Consider the following 23815-nt stretch of genomic DNA (forward strand, 5'->3'; position numbering starts at 1 on the left):
AACAATAAACTTTTGTCTCTGTAATTTACACAGCCATAAATACCTGCATACTGTAGTATTTGTTAATAGCAGTAACATGAAAGGTAAATGGATCCACTAGTAAATGGATCTGGTAGCTGTGTTGAAAATGTTGATAAAGTCTAAAACTTTTTAAAATAACTTTCTCTGTCTGTGTTGCTTCATTGCTGATTCTTGCCATACTTCTGTTGCCGAAATGCGCGCGCACGTTGCCACGTCATCATTGTGTACTAACAGTAAAAGGGTCTATACATTTTTATATAAGTCAGATCATATGAACATTTTGTGCTTTAGATATAAAGATTAAATGGACTTTGAACAATCATCTTTCTACACAAGTATTAGGGTACTGAACATAACTGCTGCGTTTTTAAATTGTTGCGAGCGTTTGTGATGGCGTTTGAATTATATAAGATAACAAAATGCAGCACCAGTCTTATCTGAGACCGTGTACAATGATGGCAGCAGTGCTGTTCGGTTGGGTCTAGATTTGTATAATTCATTAATAATTAATTGCGTCCAAAACGAAGCACCTGATTAAAACAGTGAAAATGTCAGTAAAGTGAAGAACATTTCTCCTATGAAACAAAGTAACAGATGGTTCAATGATTTTGGAAGGTTGCATGCAAAATCCACTTGGCTCAAAAATCCGCTGGGGTACTTGACACCTCTGAAGTTGTTCAATCTTACCATATCAAGGGCAGAGGTGGAAAAAGTACTAAAATATTGTACTCAAGTAAAAGTAAAGTTACTTTAATAATATTTTACTTAAGTAAAAGTAAAGTTACTTGTCTAAAAATCTACTCAAGTAAAAGTAAAAAGTAAGTCATTTTAACTTTACTCAGAGTAAAAGTTACTTTTTTTACAGCGGGGAGAGGTGGAGGATTCTAGTATAGTTCAAAAACGACAAGGGAATATACATCTCAAAACTAGTTGTTTTTAATTGTAGGAACATCTTTACAATTAAAGTGCAATAACAAAAAGTTAATAAAATAAAAAGCTTTTTTAAAGTAAGAAACATTTATGGAATTGTTTAATGATTTTTACATGTGAGTTATGCACTTTTGAAGGGGGTCAGCAGCTTGTAAATACAACCACTATAGTAAGGTTGTAATTGATGTATTGCTGGTAACATACATTATTTTACTAAACTATATATAGTTTAAATGAGCATATAATGAGATGAGTGCCATGTCTATATACATTTGACACGTTTATTATCTTCTTATCCCTGACCTGGGTACCTGATGACCTTTATTCTTCTCTCTCTCTCTCTCTCGCGCGCGCGCGCTCTCTCTCTCTCTTTCTCTCTGCAATGTAATGTCCTGCGCATTCTTGAGGAGGTTTTGAAGTTGTGTTTGACTTGACGCGAAACTGCTAGACCTCGGAAGATAATGCGCATGATATTAAAAACGCGTCGTGCAATTTCGTACTTAAGAGCATGAATCCTACCTTTCATAGAAATGAAACACTTGCTTCGCGTCAGTGGAAAGTGGTCGCTTAAATATGACAGGGGTTTCTTTCATAAGATTTGAACTGAGGCGGGTCTGCATTAGCGCGCGCCTGTCTCGTCCGTCTCCATGGTTCTTTTTGCGCGTTCCCCGGGCCCCGCCCATTTACATCCGTTTCGCGTCTTTATCACTTTGCTTTTTAAAATATTTTTTTACTCAGTAACGGATATGATTTAAAATGTAGCGAAGTACAATACTTTAAATAAAACATACTTAAGTAAAAGTAAAAGTACAGATTTTAAAAACTACTCAAAAAAGTAAAAATACACAAAAAAACTACTCAATTACAGTAACGTGAGTAAATGTAATTCGTTACTTTCCACCTCTGATCAAGGGCCGTTTCAAAGGCTGCATCCTCCGGAGGTTGCATATGCAGGCTGTATACATCCTATTTACACAGTCATGTATATCTTCTTGTAGATACTTTAGACTCACATCAATAAACAAAAAGTGTGGGCATTGTAGGCTGAAGAGTGGCCAGGTTTTTAGTATGATTTACTCAATTTTAATTACAAAGCACTTAAATGTAACATTTGGTAACAATAACCTCAGAAAACAAACTATGCTAAGTTGAAGCACAGCCCTTTGTTTCATTCTTTGTTGCTCTTTTATATAACATTTACATTAGACAACTGTCTCCACAGGCTTCAAAGACACATGAGTTGAGGTACATACACATCCCACCAAAAGAAAAAAAAGATGCTATACATAAAATAAATAAGAAGACATCCCTATATATAATTTATATACACAGTATTAAATATAGAAATATACGTTATATTTTCTTAATCACTTTGTTATCTAAAACATAGCATCAGCAACTCCAGTAACTGGTAGCTGGGATTGAAAATATTTTACACAGTGGGGTCAATACTGAGCCTCAAGTATACAATGATAATGAAATGAAAACAAACATTTAAATATCATTGATTAAAATGTAACTGTAAATACAATATCAGAGGAAATAACTGACCATTCAGATTTTTCGTCCTAACTGTGTGGACCTTTCAAAAATATCCATCCATATGTACCATTGTTGCTTGGGGTTTGGGTTAGAATCACTTTCGGCGACTTCCTAACCCAAACATCAACTCTTACCCCAACTCCAGGCGAGAATAGTTTTAAAAGCGGACGAAAAACATTTAGAAACCAATGCATAAAATTACATCCTAATGCAAACCCCGAATCTAACCTTAACCCCATGCCACAATGTAATGAAATAAAATGACACAATAAAGAAAGTCGTGGCACAGACACGAAAAGCCATTAATAGAGATTTGTGCTGGGAAGGACGAAAAAGACATTTGTCTCCAGAGACGCAAAAAACAGTGGAAATTCGTGTCAGCTAACACAAATAAATTAATCAAAATTACACACAAAGTCACAGTAAAATTCACACACACATAAAGATACAAACACACATGCATGCACACACATGCACACATGCGCACACACACACACACAAATTTCTGTGGCATTTTGTAAAAACATACATTTAAAAAAAAAATTTACTATTTGAAATTATATTTATTTTTAACGTCCTTTCTAATGTTTATATACAAATAATTTCACAAAACGTATCACTAAAGTAGTGATTTGAGTAGTTGGCCACATCCAGTGAAATTAATAGATCTCTATGGGCCTCTGCTGGTCGAAATGATTTATCTTCTAAACTGTAATTCTTTTATGTTTTTTTTTCTAAACACCAGGGGCCTCATGTATAAAGCATGCGTACGCACAAAACAGGGCTGGAAACGTGCGTACGCCAGTTTCCACGCAAAGGTTGTGATTTATAAAAAAATTAACTTGATGGGAGAATGGGCTTGCAGGGTGGGATATTAGGATGATTCATGTACACACACTTGCAGGTGATCTGTGATTTTTAAGGGGAACATTGCTTTGTTTTATAAGTCTTCATAATTTTTGGTGTATGCCATTTTTGGCTTTTGTGCGTACGTAGACTTTTAGTAAGAATCCCACACACAGTTTTATACATGAGGCCCCAGATGACCAAATTTAACACATAACATAGATCAATATCTAAAAACAGTTTAAATCAAATTTTGCCTAGCTTCTTGGTGAAATACAGCTCTGTGTAATATATGCTGCTCTATCTGAAAGCAGTGGAAAGGTCACTCTCCAGTTTAGAACATAAGGGTATATGTCCCCCATAACTTTTTTCTGTTTTTTTAAGACCTGAACAGTGAATTAATAACGTGTGATTGACTTGATTAAAAGCTATTTACGTGATAGTTCATTGTGCAAGTAGTGTTTAAGGTAAAACCCAGAATGAATTATGTTGATTCCGGTCAATGTGCTTAAAGGGACCCTTCACTTTTTTGTGTGAAAATGCTAATTTCCACCTCCCCTAGAGTTAAACATTTGATTTTTACCTTTTTGGAATCTGTTCAGCTGATTTCTGGGTCTGGCAGTACCACTTTTAGCATAGCGTAGCATAATCCATTGAATCAGTTTCATAAAAGGTGTTTTGAGATCTGAAAATTACAGTATGTTTTTATAGAACAGTCACCTATAATTGAAAAGACAAGATAAAGTTCAAGATACTTTTATGGTTTACTTCAGGGGTCATCAATCCTGGTCCTGGAGAGCCGGTGTCTCTGCAAAGGCTGTTTTTCAATATGCGTTCTTCAGCAATCTTGCTGCCTCGTGTTCTCGCTCTACGTCATCATTAACCGTCGAAGTTCAATTCCAATTCTCAAGAACGCAAGTACAGAGGACGCATGAAAATACCCGGATGTGTTCTTGATATCGAAGAAGCATCGAGTGCAGACTTGCGCGCTGAACTCGCTTTACGCCCCAGGAGTCATTGCGGCAAAACAATGGCGTAGGTCAGGTGACCAACACGAAGATGGCACACATCTCAAGTGCTTTTCTGTGTTCTTGCGACCTTCTGAGTTCGTTCTTCCGAGTTCGTTTTTCCGGAAACACAGATCTCCACAAGAATGCAAGTCTGTTTTAGGAATTGAGAAACAGCCAAAGTTTAGCTCCAACTCTAATCATACAAACCTGAAGCAGCTAATTAAGTTGCGTCAGGTGTGTTTGATTATGGTTGGAGCTAAACTGCAGAGACACTGGCCCTCCAGGACCCCTGGTTTACTTAAACCTAGCTTATCCCAGCTATGTGTGCCCAAGCCTATTTGTCTTGCTAGAAATGTTCTGTGTAAATGACAAAGACAGGATGCCACATAGGAGGCTGATAGAACTGATCAATTCAAATTGAAAGTGTAAAATCATTTCCAGAGATGTGTTTTTAATATGTTGTTTATTAAGCTCTATTTACTCAAATTTGGATTTGGAAATAAAAGTATTAAAATGTGTTCATTCTTTTCTACAGGTAAAGATTGCACCTGGCTTCTGCAAGCATTTACAGTGGATTCAGCGGCCTCAGCAACATCCCAGTCTTCAACAAATAACAATCTGCATTTGTGTGGCAATGTCCATGAGTACTACACAAGGACTTTCTCTGAAGCACTAGATTTGATTCATCACGTTAATCAACCAAGTTTTTATAAGTTTGTTCATATTAGTTACAAGATGAGAGCTGCTTTGAAGACCCTTAGCTTAATGACCGACTCTTATTGTCAGGTGAATCTTCGTGCTTTTCAAAAACACCCAGTTGTAAATTTTCATACACATGTTTTCTGGTGGAGGTCTTGCCCTACACAGCTACAATCCAAAAATGTCAACCTTTTGTCTGTACCTAATCAATCTAAAGGCAGGATCTCAGTTCCTCAGAGTGTACGGCAATTTCACAGTGAAACCTTTAAATGTGGTCCTAAATCAAAAGAACCAAAATCTTCCAGCTCTGATGGAACCTCTGATTGCCTGACCCACACTGATGCACAAGGTAAAGCCTCCATGGTCAACGTGGGCTGTAAGCCGGTAACTTGTCGCACAGCCACGGCTTGTGGCAAGGTCATCCAGGGCCAAAAGCCTTTAATTTGGTGCGTGCCAACCAAATTGCCAAGGGTGATGCACTGGCGGTAGCCCAGCTAGCTGGCAACATGGGTGCCAAGCAGACTGCATCTCTTATTCCTCTTTACCATACGCTTCCTCTTGACCACACCTCTGTTACTATAGAGTTGCTGGAGGAAGGACATACTGCTGTTGTCAAGGCAACGTGCCAAACCCTAGGCCGCACAGGAGTGGAGATGGAGGCTCTGACAGCTGTGACGGTTGCCACGCTGGCACTGTACGACATGTGCAAGGCTGTCAGTCGTGACATCATTATTACTGACATAAAGTTGCTTAGCAAGACAGGTGGGCAAAGAGGTGACTTCCAGCGTCCTGACATATCCTAATTTTGAATGCATCTTGTCATTTTACTTTGAGTGACTTTAGTATCAAAGTGTACCTTTGGATGCATCTGACTGGCCCAGTTATTGCAAATTTAATGTCCACAAAACAAGTTGTTTGCTAAATACCAGCATTTTGATTGATTGTTAATGGACTGTTGTCATTTATCAGCATAAGCATTCAAAATGTCCTTAATTTTCATCAATAAAATGGGCCTGTTCACGGCAAGAAAAAAAATTACTTGCAGGGTTTTTTATTTTCAAAGCATTTACGCAATGTGTGATGCAAATTTCTGATGGGCTCTACCCTAAAGATATCTAACCTAAGGCAAACTGCAGTTGCCTACTAATTACATTTTTTTCTATTTAATTGTTTAGTTTATTTGTTATACTGGCTGGCCAGTAAAGGCCTTAAAGGAATAGTCTACTAATTTTCAATATTGAAATATGTTGTTACCTTAACTGGGAGTTGTTGATACATCCCTCTATCGTCTGTGTGCGTGCACGTAGGCGCTGGAGCGTGCTGTGACGCTTCGATGGCATTTGGCTTGGCCCCATTCATTCAATGGTACCATTTAGAGATAAAGTTAGAAGTGACCAAACACATCAACGTTTTTCCTATTTAAGACGAGTAGTTATACGAGCAAGTTTGGTGGAACAAAATAAAGCGTAGCACTTTTCTAAGCGGATTTAAAAGAGGAACTATATTTTATGGCGTAATAGCCCTTTTGGGAGTACTTAGACTCTCTTGAAAAGTCCGCTCCCCTTCTCACTCTCATAATGGGAGAGGGAGGGTGTTACTGCGCCGAGTCGAAGTACTCCCAAATTTGAATTAACAAAATTAATCCTCAAAAATACAACTTGCCTAATAATTCTGCACACGGTGTAAGTCAAAGGTGAATATCATGCCTAAGGTGTGAATCTTCACTAAAGGTTCCTAAACAAGAGCCTTGTTTTCATAGTAACACATGTAAAACACAAGTAAAAAAAAGTATTAAAATATTTTATTGTACAGTTAGGATACATAAAACATCTCGTTATGGCTTTAACCTTACCCTTTTTGACAAAGTCGATTATCCCTATACCATTTTTAAAGTACATAAAACATTGATTGCATAATGTATCCATTAAGGAAAATCAGTTTAAAATAATCTTTCTTCATAATCTAAAGAATTCCAAATATGCCCTGCATACTACATCCAGATAAAGAGTTGGGGAACAAAAATGAACATTATTAAACTCTTCCACACTTATGGATGGACAACATCAGACATTTGTGGAAGATCTTTATTTGATTTATTGGAGGTTTTGTGGGTTTGTGGGTTAACTTCCCAAGCTGCTTCTTCTTTGACAGTCGCGCTGCTACTGTGGTTACACGCGTGGATACTGCCTACCAGCGCGTCAGTTCTACGCGGACCACAAGCGCTGTGATTGGTCCACCAGAACCCCTCCCGTCAGGTAAAAAAAACTGCGTCATAGGTATTTCTGTTTGCGACGGTGAAAACAAAGAATGGCCAAGTTGAGAAGTGATTTAACTCAAACTGCAACAAAAGTCGCTGTTTATTTACATCCATCATTGCTGGTCTTCTCAAATCATATACAACAAGTTGCTGTTTCTTCTTCGTTTGTAGGTTAACTTCCCAAGCTTCTTCTTCTTTCACAGTTGCGCTGCTACTGTGGTTACACGCGTGGATACTGCCTACCAGCCGCCTGCGCGCGTGTTTGCACGTCGACACGGACGACGACGCAAAAGTATAAAGCCCGATTTATAGTTGTGCGTAGGTTCTACCCGTAGCCTGTGCGTAGCCTGACGCGCACCTCGCAAAATTTTTAACAGCGCGTCAGTTCTACGCGGACCACAAGCGCTGTGATTGGTCCACCAGAACCCCTCCCGTCAGGTAAAAAAACTGCGTCATAGGTATTTCCATTTGCGACGGTGCAAACAAAGAATGGCCAAGTTGAAGAGTGATTTAACTCAAACTGCAACAAAAGTCGCTGTTTATTTACATCCATCATGTTGCTGGTCTTCTCAAATCATATACAACAAGTTGCTGTTTCTTTTTCGTTTGTAGGTTAACTTGCCAAGCTTCTTCTTCTTTGACAGTCGCGCTGCTACTGTGGTTACAGGCGTGGATACTGCCTACTAGCAACCTGCGCGCGCGTTTACACGTCGACGCGGACGACGACGTTAAAGTATAAATGAAAACCGATGCAGAACCTACGCCGTCGCGGCTACGCCGTAGGACCTACGCACAACTATAGGAGCCCTTTAAAAATGCAAGTCATAAGCATATTACAACAATTTACTATTAACTAAGTAGAATAAAATTTTACAATTGTTATTTTAGAGCTGGGCGATATATCGCATGGGATTATCGTGCGCATCTCGTCAGTGAGGCCAATTCCTTGATTGGTAGTAAATCGCCAGAGGGAGCGGTATTTACTAGCCATAGTTCACTAACAAGTAAGGCAATATCAACATTGCCCAGCTTGTCTGTGAACTACGGCTATGTGTGGTAAATCCAAAATTTAATTTCACAAAAATTACCTAACTTATTGCATGGATTAAACAAGATTATTTTTTCAACATAATTTACCTGCTTCGACATAGGCCCAATGGTCATATTAAAACATTTCTTCTCTACCTAGATTGACTGGACAAGGATTGTGGAATTCGTCTCACTCATCAAAAGCAGGGTGCATGATCTCCGAAAGCCAATGTTGACATTTGAAATCACCTAAACAAACACACCCCTACCCCAATAAGACTTACTTTTGTCATTAAACTCTTTTCAGACCTCGGACATGATTAATGCACATCTCGAGTGTGAACTCTCATGTGGACATTAAGATATCCTTTCGCTATGAAACTCTTTTCACACTGAAGACATGGGAATGGACGCTCTCCAGTGTGAATTTTCATGTGGGCATCAAGACAAGCTCTTTGAGTGAAACACTTTCCACACTGGAGACACATGTACGGGCGCTCTCCAGTGTGAACTCTCATGTGTTTCTTAAGACCTCCTTTCGTTATGAAACTCTTTTCACACTGAAGACATAGGAATGGATGCTCTCCAGTGTGAATTTTCATGTGGGCATCAACACTACGTTTTTGAGTGAAACTGTTTCCACACTGGAGACACATGTACGGGCGCTCTCCAGTGTGAACTCTCATGTGCCTCTTTAGATATGCTTTTGTAATGAAACTCTTTTCACACTCAGGACATGGGTATGCCCGCTCTCCACTGTGAATTTTCATGTGGGCATCAAGATTAGGTTTTTGAGTGAAACTCTTTCCACACTGAAGACACATGTGTGGGTACACTCCAGTGTGAATGCTCATGTGGTCTGTAAGTTTTCCTTTCCTAGTGAAACTCTTTCAACACTCAAGACATGGGTAAGGGTGCTCTCCAGAGTGAATTTTTATGTGCTCCACAAGGTGTCCTTTTCTTTTAAATCCCTTTTCACAGTGAGGGCAAGTAAAAGATTTGTTGGCGTTTGTTCTTTGCTTTCTTTTTGGACATGAAGTATTTTTCATCTGCAAACCACCAGAAGATATTTCTGCCATTATGGAATGATGTTCCTGACACTGATGATGTTTCTTCCAGTTCCTTTAGATCTAAAATGAGACAAAAGTATATTTTGTGATATCTGACTTTCTTTTACATTGGTTTTGTTATTGTCATGTGAACCAAATCATAATAAAATGGAAGTGTTTTACTTAAATGTTTCTTACCGATAATTATCGATAATGGATCTCTTTGTTTCTCAGTATTGATTTCCTCTTTAATAATTGTTCACACATTACCTACTTGTAGACGTTGTACTATTGCAACATTTGGATGAAATGGCCTTTTAAGTAAATTATTCCTGCATTTATTTGTTAATGTCTTCACTGATGGTGTAAATCTTGATCTCTGTGTAGTATCAATAAATACATTTTTACAGCAACACCTTCAAGTAAATTAATCAACAATAGTGTTTTAATATACAGTAGTTAGGATACATAAACACTTGTTTAAAAAGGAGTAAGACTTTCAGTCAGCTGCAAATATGGTTTGACCCTAAAAAAATTCTAACAAAAGGTTTCTTGGTGGTTTACAGTAGTATCAGATGTACTTAAAAACATACTAAAAGTTTGACTCCAAGAAAGGCCCCATTTTCAAAACGGCGTCCATCAGGTCCTTAAAAGAACCATTTCTCCCTTGTATTCCCCCTAAACCATGAATATTGGTGCCGGATATATGTTTTGACCATGTAATATTCTAATAAGCATATTTGAATAATAGATGAGTGATTACAAGTACAATTATATATAAAAGAAATTGGTTATAGGCATATTTATGCAAAAAAAAAAACAAGTACAAGTAAATGCATATTGCTCCTTTCCCATATTGTTTTGCCTAGTGTTAGTGGTTTCTGGATTTCATAACCATTCTTTTGATTCCAATAAAAAATTAATTCATTAGAACGGTGTGGTACTGTAAAATTAGTAAAAAAAAAGGGCTGCCATGTGAAGGCTAAGTACTGTTAACCACTTTTTTTGCCTTTTTTAATACTTCTCTTATTTATACATATCTTTTCTAATTTCTTCAGTTGTTTCCTCTTATTCTGGTTTATTTTGTATAATTTTCTGCACTGTGACCTTTACTAGATTTACCATTAGTCGTCACACTCTTTCTCCCATAGAGGTTGATTATAGTGATTCTGATCTTCACATGGTCCACAAGTAGTCCATATGCCCTCCAACCGCACTGTTGTGTTTGGCAGACAGTTGTGCAATTACAGTGGATCGTCTGCAGGAGGCTTTTTGGGGCAGCAGCCGTTCCATTGTATAGACCCCACAGGTCGGGTCATGCCAGCTCACTTTACTTTGGCTTGGTTAGCTTTTCTATTAAGTTTAGTACCACTTCAGAGTGGGTTTGGTTGTGCTGGCTGGGAGTCCGGCCAGTAGCACATTGCAGTAGTCCAGTCTGGACAGGACAAGAGCCTGGGACTAGAACTTGTGTAGCATGCTCAGGTAGAAAAGGTCTAATTTTACTAATGTTGTAGAGGATGAATCTACAAGAGTGGGCGGTGCTGGCAACATGCTCTGTGATTGTGATAAATCTTAAGGCCAGATGATATGACAAGCAGTTTTGTCTTTGCGAAGTTCAGCTGGAGATGATAATCCTTCATCCAGAGTGGCATAGCAGAGGTAGGAAAAGCCATGTTTCCGAATGATAGAACCCAGGAATGTCATGCCAATGTCATAGAAAAGAGCAGTGGTCTAAGCACTGAGCCTTGAGGTACCCCGGTGTTGAGACGTTGAGGTTCAGAGGCGTCACCTCTCCAATGGATTCATAGACCCATAAATCATGGGGTCAGACACCAAGATTACTTGGCTAGGTGAAATGATGGAGGAGTTATGATATTTTAAGGGCTTCCTGCCTGTCTTAAACGGCATCTTGACAATTACACCTTCCTAGAAGTCAAAATTTGGTAAGCTTTTAGTATATTATTAGGGACACCTAATACTACACAAAACAGCTGAGAACCCTTTTGTTAGAATTTTTTTAGGGTTAGGTGGTTTTTTCATATATGCAGCCATCTATTTTTGGAGTCTTAATTTTTAAGAGATTAAAACCACTAAAGCAGGCTCAAATAATTGTCAACTTATTTCTACAATTAAGCGTTAATGATTAACAATCGAACAAAATGCGTATCAGACTTTATATGCATTTCCAAACAAATAGAAGCACAATAAATTGCATGCGATTGTTATGCTATCTCATCCGTAAAGACGGTTCCTTTCAGATGGAGCGGCATTAAATATTCACGAATATCAGCAATGTGACCTTTTACGTAATTCCAGTTGCCTGCCACCATCTTGAGTACTTACCGAGTACTGTAGGTACTCAGCACTGCACTTGCTGTCAAGAATGAAAGAATACATTACAACTTAAAGGGAAATTCCGCCTTGAAATGATCCCAGGGTCAACAACAAACGTGCACCGAGCTCGACCGTTCACTGGAGTTTGTTTTCATGCTAGTCTAACGTGACCAGTGCCACCGCCAAACGCAAATCAGCACGCCACGGTAGCCTTCGGGGCACCAGTGCACCAAAAACGAAATCGCCACGTCTACACCACCAATAATGCTCAAAACAACCCCACACTTACACTGTAAGTGTACAATGAGGGTCTCTATATGTAAACCGAAGCATTGAGAACCCCGCAAGTGTACAGGCAGTCTACCAAAAAGAAACATTCACCGTTCACGTCCGGATCACACATCCATGCGGGCGCCATCCCGGGAAAACTGAACTCTCGCGCGAAACGTTGTTGCCCTGAACAGGTGTTGTGCTTTCACGCGAGAGTTCAGTTTTCCCAAGATGGCGCCCGCATGGATATGTGATCCAGACGTGAACGGTAAATGTTTCTTTTTAATAAACTGCCTGTAAACTTGCAAAGTTCTCAATGCTTCGGTTTACATATAGAGACCCTCATTGTGCTACAGTGTAAGTGTGGGGTTATTTTGAGCATTATTAGTAGTATAGACATAGCGATTTCGTTTTTAATGCACTGATGCCCCGAAGGCTACCATAACATGCTAATTTGCGTTTAGCAATAACACTGGTCACGTTAGACTAGCATGAAAACAAACTCCAGTGAACGGTCGAACTCGGTACACGTTTGTTATTAACCCTAGGATCATTTCAAGGCGGAATTTCCCTTTAAACCCATTGTGCGAGCTGTCTCTTTAGTACCGCATGGTTTATGTTGATGCTGATTAAACTGCAGTTCGGACACATCCACCAAACAAAAGAAAACGTATCTCAAACCCCGTTGCGCAACGTTTCCAGGAAACATGTCGTTCAACCCGCAAATCGTAGCAAAACGTTGCACACCATTTTAAACTTTCACGTGCTGCTGTCGTTCAAACCACACAAGTTAGGCTCGCAAATGTTCGTTTGAACTATGATTTCAGGAAACACCAAATCGTTGAACTTTGTCAGTAATCGACGAAACTTACGACAGTAGTTGGCTAACAATGGTTTTGAGAAATGCACCAATCACGCATACATTATCATCGCCTTCATTTTTTTTAGGTTTTAACTATTTTCTTAAAGCCACTTTTTATTTTGTGTAGCTCAACAATCTTTTGCTGCACTTCAGAATGGTTTTCCCCATTGAATGATTAAAGTTGCCAGAAAAAGTAGTGATTGTTTTAATTTTTCCATTGTGAAGTATACGAGTGAAATGGCCTCTCAAATGACAAAAGGTAGGGCTGGACCTGAATTCGTCCATTGAGAACTAATTGGATTGTTTGAAGTTGGGTCATGTTGCTACTTGCTAATAGCTGCGATCTTTTCCTGGGCCCCGCCCACCATACGGAAGATATTTTTTTAGGAAGGCATGAAGATTAGCGTTTTTGATGAAAGATTATGAGGGCAAATGAATAAAAAATAACGCTCACAGTTGTGTCATTTGAAAAAAAAATTTTTTATTTAAATTTCAATGGGCCTTTAGGTGTGCTAAGAAAATGTTCATATCAATGGGAATATACTTACGAGATATTTTACTCAAAAATTGTTTAGGGGTGCCAATAATTGTGTCCAGTGTGTATAAGAGAGAAAAAAATCATAATGTAAATCCCTCTTCAATTAATTCACGTCAATGTTTTTTTTAATTAAAGCCCAAAAGGAGAAACATTGCAGATTTTTTTGACAACTTTCTTTGCTAATATTTACCAAGGGTGCAGGGGCGGATTTAGTGATTTAGGTGCTCAAGGCAAAACCATGTATCGGGGCCCTAACTATGCACCCTTTATGCAACCTTTACTGTATTTTTCTATCTCTTTCTCATCGCTATCTCAATCTCTTTTTTCTCGAGGTTACATAAGTTTCAGCCCCCAATGAGGTTGAGATATATATATATATATATATATAGTTGAATAATATGATTGGATTTTATACTAACCGCAGTACTACATGGTATACTTTTTTATTTTACTTTGTGTACTGAATTTCTATTTTAATTTAATGCCACATTACATCAACAATATATTTTAAATTAAAATACTTTGTATTCAAATGAACATAATACGATGAGAAGAAACATAATGGTTTTAAAATAATGCAATCATAGGTGTTAAGAACTCGAGATAAGATAAACAAGGGGTGAAATTTGACTTTATACACTGGATGGTAAAGCGTCATTGCTTCTGCATTACATTATGTAAACAGTTTCTATATTAATTAACTATACACTTGTCATCTATCAGTTAATGTACACATCTTGTACTTTGACGTTCGCTAGTGAAATACAGGGTAAAGCCAAAGCATGCTACTGTTTTCATATGAGATTTAAATGAGACTAAAGCGATCACGAATTCGTGTGCAGATTGGGGAATGAATTACAATCTTTAGTGGTGCAGGGCAGACATTTTGGCGGACTAAATCTTACCTAAAGGCTACTGTACCTGAGATTGCACGCTAATATTATACAAACTATTGAACCTGTATTATTTGCGGAGCATACTCACCGGCACATGTGTCCGTGGCCGCGAGAGAGCTGTGTCTGACGGAAAAGAGGTTGCTGAGAGCAGCACAGACCGTGTGGTGTTTGTGTGGAGAAAAGCGGAGACTTTGGCTACATTTTTGTGTGAATCATCTTTTCTGCTCCATTGGTGTAGCTACGTTTCAGTGTTAGTTTATTTCCTTGCAGCTTCGCTCTTTTAATTTATCATACAGCAGTTGTATTGATCTCTTGATCCGTTTTTGGTATTCAGATTTAGTTTGCTCTGAAAATTGTATTCAGTTGGTCTCCTGTTCTTCAACTGAACCTTAACTTCTCAGAGTAACCTCAACTCTGATTGGTTATGCTGTCTCGGGTAGGAGGAGCCAGGGGGTTGGGTATGTGCGTGCCCACAAAGTCCCTTCTTCATGGACAAAGTTCCTCACACTCCACTGGCCCATTTTCAATACAAAAATATTTAAATAGATATCTTAGAGGATCTCGAACATGTTCTTTAATTTAATTCTTAAATATAACCAATTAAGAATAATAAGATATAGATCAAAGGCTATCAAAACTATATTTGCAACTTTGCAAGATTTATGTAGTAGGTATTTAGTTTATATTTACACAGACTGTTTAATGCAGTTCAAGTACATGAATGCATTTACACACAATTACAAACAGAATAAGATGCTACAAATAATCAAGCTGACATTAAAGAGTGATACTGCTGCGGACTTTGTTGTAATTTTGCAGAAACATCATTGAATCAATGAAAGCACTGAAAATGGACAGTTTTGGGTCTGAATTGAGTTTTTATTTTAAACATGGCCAAAACTGCATATGTCGATGTGGTAATAAAAATTCCTTGAGTCTTTCTTCCACACTGCAGTCTTATGCATTATACTGCTATAATTTGTTCTTACTATTTAATGTATTTATTAGCCAAAGTCACCTTAATTACCACTTTTCTTATTGGTAGACCTGAAGCAGATCAATGCTTACACTTGGATGGGAGATACGTAGTAAGGATTTTTAATCTGTTATTTTAACACATAGTTTTAAGATCGACTATTTTTCTTCTAGTAGGGTGGAAAGCAAGCTGTGTATTTAGAGGTGAGAATTGAAATATAGATAAATTAAGATGATGAATTAAATAACAGTATAAAATTTAAACCCATACTGTTGCAGTTGATTGTAAGTTTATTAAAATCAGTAAACTGAATGTAAGGAAATGTGAAAAAGTAAAAACGATGTTTTCCCAAAGCTTCAAATAGAAATCTTTTCACAATGAAATCAATAGAAAAATCAATAGACAAGTATTCACAATGAAATCACATAAATTATTCATAGTTCATCAGTTGAGCATTACTTTAAATGGCTGCAGCGTCACGCAGTGATGGGCAATAGAAAAAGCATTCAGACACCAATCTGTGGCAAACAATAAACTTTTGTCCCTGTAATTTACACAGCCATAAATACCTGCATACTGTAACGTTTGCCCTCATTTCAAGTCCTGGGTATAAACACAAAAGTCTGGGTCTCGTTGTATTGTTCAGGCTGAACTGCAGCGTCTATTCACAGGCGCGATCCCACTACTGATCAGCACGGGGGCTTTGACCTGCTCCGTTTCCGACCTGGGCCGGTTCACCCCTCCTTAGACGACCTGGCGGTCTCGGGCTCCCCCAGGAACACCATATCGATACCGAACTTAGTGCGGACACCCGATCGGCATAGTCCACTACAGACCAGAACCCCTGAACTCAAGCGATCCACCAGACTCAGACTCCCAGTAGCTTGGATTACAGACGCGCGCCACTGCGCCCGGCGAGCTCTCAACGCGATCAGCAGCAGTCATGTTGAATCACCATGCGCCCTCTAGTGTAGGCCTATAATATCTTAGCTTAATATTATATGTGGATGAGTAAAGGGTAAAACCAAAAACTATAATTTATTTATCTATAATCAAATCGTTACAGTGTATTGATGCTGCACTTTATATTAGTCTATATGGGCCATTATGACAGGAGGTTGAGTTTGTGCATTCTGAACCTCAATTATTATCACATAACATTCGCTTTTTATGTTTGTCCTTTATTTATTGCCAGTCACATAACAAAAACAAAACATCAATAAAGTGCTTGTGTACAGAGGAATAGATCAGGAAGTGGATGCCGCTCCTCAGCAAGACCTGAACAAAGTTTTAGATGAAAACAAAAGTCAGGGTCTCACTGTATTGTTCAGGCTGAACTGCAGCGTCTATTCACAGGCGCGATCCCACTACTGATCAGCACGGGGGCTTTGACCTGCTCCGTTTCCGACCTGGGCCGGTTCACCCCTCCTTAGACGACCTGGCGGTCTCGGGCTCCCCCAGGAACACCATATCGATACCGAACTTAGTGCGGACACCCGATCGGCATAGTCCACTACAGACCAGAACCCCTGAACTCAAGAGATCCACCAGACTCAGACTCCCAGTAGCTTGGATTACAGGCGCGCGCCACTGCACCCGGCGAGGTCTCACGTAATCAGCGGTCGTGTTGAATTACATACATCGGACCATGCGCCCTCTAGTGTATGACATCAGAATTAGGAAAAATCATAATGGGGCTTGGTTTAGGTTAATCCAGGACTAGGCCTTATATTAGGTCATTTAAGACGTTTTTACAAACATACCTTACAAAGAACACTACAGGTGTGCATCTTAAGACAAAACAATGTCACTGATATATGTTAAAATAAAACAGTAGAAGGTGTTTTTAAATTAAAGCAGCTCAAACGTGCATTTAAGTCTGGGACTAGGATAAACCCTGTCCGGGAAACCCCCCAGTGTATTCTTTATAGGCCTACAACATTGACAATGTATTTTGCATAGAAATAAAGTTTGTACAGATTTTGTTATATTGTGAGGGCAAAATATAGCGAAAATGTGACAAATTAGGACATTTGATTTGAAGCAGTTCTTTTAAAATGAAAGGCTCTTATAAATGGGCTAATTAATGCCTTGTTTGATGTTAATCTAATTTACACCCAAAACAGTTTGTTAAAACAGTGGCGTAGGCAGAAAGTATAATGGGTGGGCATCTAAAAGAGCTCTAAAAATTTGCATCATGCCGTGTTTTTCCACCTGCTTTAATTGGAAGAATAAAATTACAGACTGTTCTGTCCGTCAGTGGCATCAATTTACTAAAAGTCAAAAAATAGCAAGTTAAAATTATGTTATTCAGGGGTGTCAAGCATCAAAGTTCATACTGGAATCATAATTATTAACGTCCATTAATGAAATACATAAAAAAAAACTTTACAGGCCATATTCTCAAGGACTACACAGACAAAAAACGTAAGAAGCATTTCGAAGTTCATTTATTTGGTATTTTACACATATGAAAAACTGAGTGAAAAAATTCAATTTTACACCAAGAAGTCATGTTAACATTACATTCATGCACTCATCTGTCACACCTGTGATGAGCTGTACTGTGCAAAAACAAGGAATAAAATGAATCAACTTGATGCAACGTAAGAAGATCGTATTTTCACATTTAATTGAATTGCGTTGAAAGCATGCAACTTAAAAAAACAACAACAACAACTCTATTTTATAAAACATTATTAGAGGAAAGTATTTTTGCATCAAAGTCAGATGCATGCAAAATACACTTTGAGGGGGATGACTCGGCATGACACCTCTAATGCTATTCATCTGGCAGGCACTGGCACGCCCGCTTGTTGCCCGGTAGTGCAAACACGGCTAATCTAACCGTATTATGCCGCATACGTCAACAAGCCTGGTTTATTTCAGTTAACTGAGCATTATAATGCGTCTCAAAGAACTTATCACAGGTGCGAAGACACCATAAGCCATCTTGATCGAGTGAGCATGTGTTGTCCAGCTGCGAGAGCATTAGAGAGAGTCAAGCACGTACTCATCCCAGCCTTTACTCGCATATTGTGCGTGCTGAGCAGACGTGCACTCGTGTCTCACGCATGTTTCAGAACCAGCCACTATAAAAACAATATTAAAAAAGATTCTATTGCTGACCAGTTTTGGCCCGCGGGACCTTATATATTTGAAGATAAAGTGGCCCCTTCACCTGTAGAGTTATGGACTAAAATTATGAAAAAAAAATGTTGATGGGCACAAATGTGAATTCTCATGTGCCTCATAAGACATACTTTTGTCATTAAAACCCTTTTCAGACATAGGACACGATTATTGCCCGTCTCCAGTGTGAACTCTCATGTGGACATTAAGACTATATTTTCGACTGAAACTCTTTCCACACTGAAGACAGATGTACGGGCGCTCTCCAGTGTGAACTCTCATGTGCTTCTTAAGACATCCTTTCGCTATGAAACTCTTTTCACACTGAAGACATGGGAATGGACGCTCTCCAGTGTGAATTTTCATGTGGGCATCAAGACTAGGTTTTTGAATGAAACTCTTTCCACACTGGAGACACATGTATGGGCACAATCCAGTGTGAATTTTCATGTGGGCATCAAGATTAGGTTTTCGAGTGAAACTCTTTCCACACTGGAGACACGTGTACGAACACTCTACAGTGTGAACTTTCATGTGCTTCTTTAGATATGCTTTCGTAATGAAACTCTTTTCACACTCAGTACATGGGTGTGCTTGCTCTCCACTGTGAATTTTCATGTGGGTATAAAGATTAGCTTTTTGAGTGAAACATTTTCCACACAGAAGACACATGTTTGGGCGTTCTCCACTGTGCATGTTCATGTGATCTGTAAGTTTATCTTTCCTAATGAAACACTTTCCACACTGGAAACACATGTGTGGGCGCTCTCCAGTGTGAATCTTCATGTGATCTGCAAGTCTATCTTTCCTAGTGAAACTCTTTCCACACTGAAGACACACGTGTGGGTGCTCTCCAGTGTGAATTCTCATGTGCACCCTGAGAGTTGATTTATCATTAAAACTTTTTTTACATTGAGTACATGTGAATGGGCGCTCTCCAGTGTGAACTCTCATGTGAATTATAAAATGTGCTTTCGTTCTAAAACTCTTTTCACACTGAGTGCATTTGTATGGGCGCTCTCCAGTGTGAATTCTCATGTGGGCATCATGATTATCTTTCCTAGTGAAATTCTTTCCACACTGAGTACATGGGTATAGGTGCTCTCCAGTGTGAATCCTCATGTGGACATTAAGACCATTTTTTTGAGTGAAACACTTTCCACACTGAAGACATGTGTTTGGGGACTCTCCAGTGTGAATTCTCATGTGCTCCACAAGGTCTCCTTTTCTTTTAAATTCCTTTTCACAGTGAGGGCAAGTAAAAGATTTGCTGTCTTCTGTTTTTTGCTTTCTTTTTGGACAGAAAGTGTTTTTCATCTGCACACAAATAGAAGATATTTCTGCCATTATGGAATGATGTTCCTGACACTGATGATGTTTCTTCCAGTTCCTTTAGATCTTAAATGAGACAAAAGTATATTTTGTGATATCTGACTTTCTTTTACATTGTTTTTGTTATTGTCATGTTAACCAAATCATAATAAAATTGTAGTGTTTTTACTTCTATGTTTCTTACCGATAATTAATGAAGAATCGATAATGAATCTCTTTGTTTCTCAGTATTGATCTCCTCTTTAATGATTGTTCACACAATACCTGCTTGTAGACATTGTATTATTGCAACATTTGGATGAAATGGCCTCTTTAATAAATTATTCCTGCATTTATTCGTTAATGTTTTCACTGATGGTATAAATCTTGATCTCTGTAGTTTAGAAAAACAGACCTGTCAAAAAAAATAACAATAGTGTTTTAATATAGTTAGGATACATAAACACTCGTTTAAAAAGGTGTAAGGCTCAGAATCATATTAAGTCCGACTAGCTACTTAGAAAAACTGCCACGGTAAAATAGTGCATACAATGTTCTTTTGTTATCATATGACCTTTGGTAACTGCATCATCAAGCTGCATCATCAAGTTACTATCTTGTTTTGGTAAAATGTAATCAATCCTATTTAATCCTATTAAATGTGTGATGTTGTTACAATTATGAAAGTCTGTAAGGTTCGACCTTCGGGATGAACCGAGTGAACCAGTGATTAAATCCTAAATAAATACAGTCCTGCAGGAGCATCAATTCGAGAGACAGTTGAATGTTTCCTGATGAGACATCTCAATCTGGGTTCTCCCTGCAGTATTACTACCCCATTCGTGGTCTGAGGCGTCGTATTTTTGTTAAGGTTCATAAGTATTTTAAACCTGACACATTATCACATAAATTTTTTAAAAGTTTTAAGTATTTTCTTAAAGCCACTTTCTATTTTGTGTAACTGAACAATCTTTCGGTGCTGCAGTTCAGGGCCAAAAAACGCAATTTGAAATTCGCTGCATGCCTGCAACGCAATTCGCCTACTGCCCAACTGTTTTTGAAAACATAATACCAAATACTACTCGCATCCTTATTCCATTAACACAGTAAAACACATTAATGAAGTAAACAACGTCCACAGCAGTGTATTTTTCATTTCATTTGATTTTAACTGTTAAAAAAAGGATAGGCAACATTATGCCAGGATGACAAGTGGAAAAAACTATTTTGACAATTACCATAAGCCTATGCATAATGAAAGCGATGCGGTGTGATGCGTTAGTTTTTTCCAGGTGCGTCCACGAAATGTGAACCGCCCCTAATTGACAAACAAAATATAACAGAGAGTCAGAAGGAAACAGAGGTTGACAACAAGTAGGCTAACTGCAAATAATTAACATGGGAAGTCAAGCCATCAAATGATAAACATCAGTACATATCAAGGTGGTTTGTGTAGCATACAAACACAGAAAAATAAGAAAATAGAGAAGAAAGGAAAGATAATTATATACTGAACAAAGTGAATATGAGTTTTTCTTTGCCATATATATGGGCCATTCTACCGAATTCGTGCAAATTGCTGTCCCGGAACCAAAAAACTAATTTAAAAAGCATTAATGTAGGAAAATGTTTGATAATAAAAAAATATAAGCAAATACCAATCAAAACCCAAAGTAATATTTGAGGTAGCGGCAGGCTTTATATATAAAATATCATCATTTATATGGTGCTTTCAATTGAGAGGTGGTTGTCCCAAACCCCAAGGTCTGAATTTCACCATAAGAAAAAAAATATGAAATAATTTTTGTAATTTTTTTTATCATTGTTTTAAGAAGTATCATTTTGAATACTTTTGTTAATTAAAACCAAAAATATATTTATTGAATATTTTCAGTAAAAAATCATGTAAAATCATGTAAAAAAACACTGTCCCGCATTTTCACGTCACTACCGAAACATTGCATAGTTTGGTCAATAATATAATACTGCTTTAAGCCACTCCCCTCCATTTTGAACCAGAAACTTTGTCTGTGTCTCTCTCCCTTGTGGTGACATGGTGATTAGATCAGTCCCATGGTTTTGAAGTAAATGTGATCAAAAGTTTGGAAATCAGTGTGTGACATTTAAGAATGTCACTACCGATCACACGTTTTCAATGATTAATTAAGTTTTTTTATTTTTTCTACTGGTCATTTAGGTTTTACTCATGTTTCAATGTTGAGAACTGTGCTAGTTAACTACGTACTGATTAGCATCTTAGCAGTAGGATCAAATTTAGCTTAAATCGTCACTACCGAAACAGTCACAACCGAAACAGTCACAACCGAAACATTTGTTGATATTTCGGTTGTGACGTGATTGTTTCGGTAGTGACAAAATGACACTTATTTCTTTATTTTAATAAATAAATAGAAACTTTTAAGTGCACATATATTATTTTTCAGTACAAATAATTTGTTAGTCATATTTCTGTAATGTTGTACGTGATTTGACTAGGACTACAAACTAAGATAAAATGAACTAGGCCAGATTAATTTAATTAATTCATACAGTAGTAGCTTGACTCATTATTGATATAAATGAAGGCTATATGATTCTACCTCTGGTCTCTAGGAAAACTTTCTGCACTAATTTAGCGGGACTTTGACTGATTGCTTTATATAAATGACATAACAGATAGCACTTATCAGTATCATTGTAAATTGACATGTCTTTGTTAAGTGTAGACAGGGCAGGCTCACACTAATAATGTAAATGTAAATATCTTTGGTTAATTTGTAGAGATAGCTACAGAGAGAGAGAGGAATCACCAACATGCATAGACGGAAAGATGAAAGTAAAGCGGACAGACTGAGAGAGCCTATTTACTTGAGCCGATACTTATTTTGCTCACTTAGTTTACTTGTAACATTTGGCATCATCGTGTCATCTTTATAAGTCTCAATTTAAAAAAGTAACATTTATTGAACTTAAAAAACTATATTTCTGTGTGTAAATAATGCCGAAAAAACTCTGTGAACACAGCAGCCACAAATCGGCCAATGCCAATACACATAAAACTCGCAAAAACCGGCCGATATATCGGTCTATCACTAGTTCTTTTATATGAAAATGTATTCAACCTACCTCAAATCAAATAAATAATTAAGTTTACTTCAAACTCCAAAAAGTCAAACTCAGCAACAAGAGAATCAGTTAAGGAGGTTTAGAGAAGTTAGAATGTGTAATGGAAAAACAGGCACACATGTGTACACCAACATTACTGAATTTGGTGTGTGTGCACCCATGTCCATCTGTAGTTTATACTGTGGGCTTGAAGTTTTATATGGACATACATTGTCATCTTTTTCTCAAGAGATGTGAAAATCAACACAGCATCTTGCATCCCTTCAAGGTCTGAACTATCCGCCATCTCTTCAGCGTAATTTCAGTGCAAAGTGCTTTTATGTGGTGTTGCGTTAGATATTCTTTGTGCTGTATGTTTTGACTGCATAATGCCAACCATTTTTGACTAACTAATTACTTTTTTTTACACAAAATATGGACAATCCAATATGGTCGTCACTACCGAACATTTGATGTCACGACCGAAACAAATAATGTTCTGGAAAAATAAAATAGGTTTTGTTTTCAGAAAAGATGACATAATTTTATTTAGTTAGATAAAAATTTAAACTAATGAATCCTTGAATTTGAAAACTGTATCAGTGCATGTATGGCAATTACAGAGAAATATTGCTTTCAAAATGCATTTAATTTGATGAACCACTCTTACAGTTTTGTTAAAAAAATATTTCTAACCAATTTACCCATGACACTGTCTTTATAAAAATGTAAAAAATATATTTAGAAGGTTAATGTAAAGAAAATCAGAATAGGCTATTAAAAACCTAATTTTTATATCAAATGTTGTTGTGTTTCGGTAGTGACACATTTTGGGAGAGAGAAAACATTTCGAAACTGTATAAAAACATGCTAGGAAACTAAAGTGTCCAATCAGTAGATTAATGTTCCTTAGATGTTCTACTATGTTTATGTCTACAAAGCTTGCAGGAAAAAACACACTTTTTTCAAGAAGTTTTGAAGTGTCAATTTGCACCAATTCGGTAGAAT

The 23815-nt window shown here is 37.7% G+C and overlaps 1 protein-coding gene and 2 pseudogenes across 2 annotated transcripts in view; 1 reads left to right on the forward strand and 2 right to left on the reverse strand.

The window, feature by feature from the left end:
- Positions 1 to 6083, forward strand: part of LOC141349091 (molybdenum cofactor biosynthesis protein 1-like) — a 32885-nt pseudogene extending 26802 nt beyond the window's left edge.
- A 2421-nt stretch (positions 6084 to 8504) lies between these two features.
- On the reverse strand, positions 8505 to 14651 carry LOC141369464 (uncharacterized; annotated as a pseudogene).
- Positions 14652 to 17702: 3051 nt separating this feature from the next.
- LOC141369465 (uncharacterized) overlaps positions 17703 to 23815 on the reverse strand; it is a 50049-nt gene continuing 43936 nt past the window's right edge. Inside the window, exons 2-3 of one of the 2 annotated variants that reach the window (XM_073875945.1) lie at positions 19908 to 19987; positions 17703 to 19789 (exon numbers count right to left, since the gene is read on the reverse strand). In XM_073875945.1, the coding sequence (XP_073732046.1) occupies positions 18560 to 19738 (1179 nt within the window). In that variant the 5' untranslated portion in view covers positions 19739 to 19789; positions 19908 to 19987 and the 3' untranslated portion in view covers positions 17703 to 18559. The remainder of the gene's footprint in view (positions 19790 to 19907; positions 19988 to 23815) is intronic. The other variant, XM_073875946.1, reaches the window with a different exon arrangement.

Source organism: Misgurnus anguillicaudatus, chromosome 14 (assembly GCF_027580225.2).
Source record: "Misgurnus anguillicaudatus chromosome 14, ASM2758022v2, whole genome shotgun sequence".
NCBI classification, from domain to species: Eukaryota; Metazoa; Chordata; class Actinopteri; order Cypriniformes; family Cobitidae; genus Misgurnus; species Misgurnus anguillicaudatus.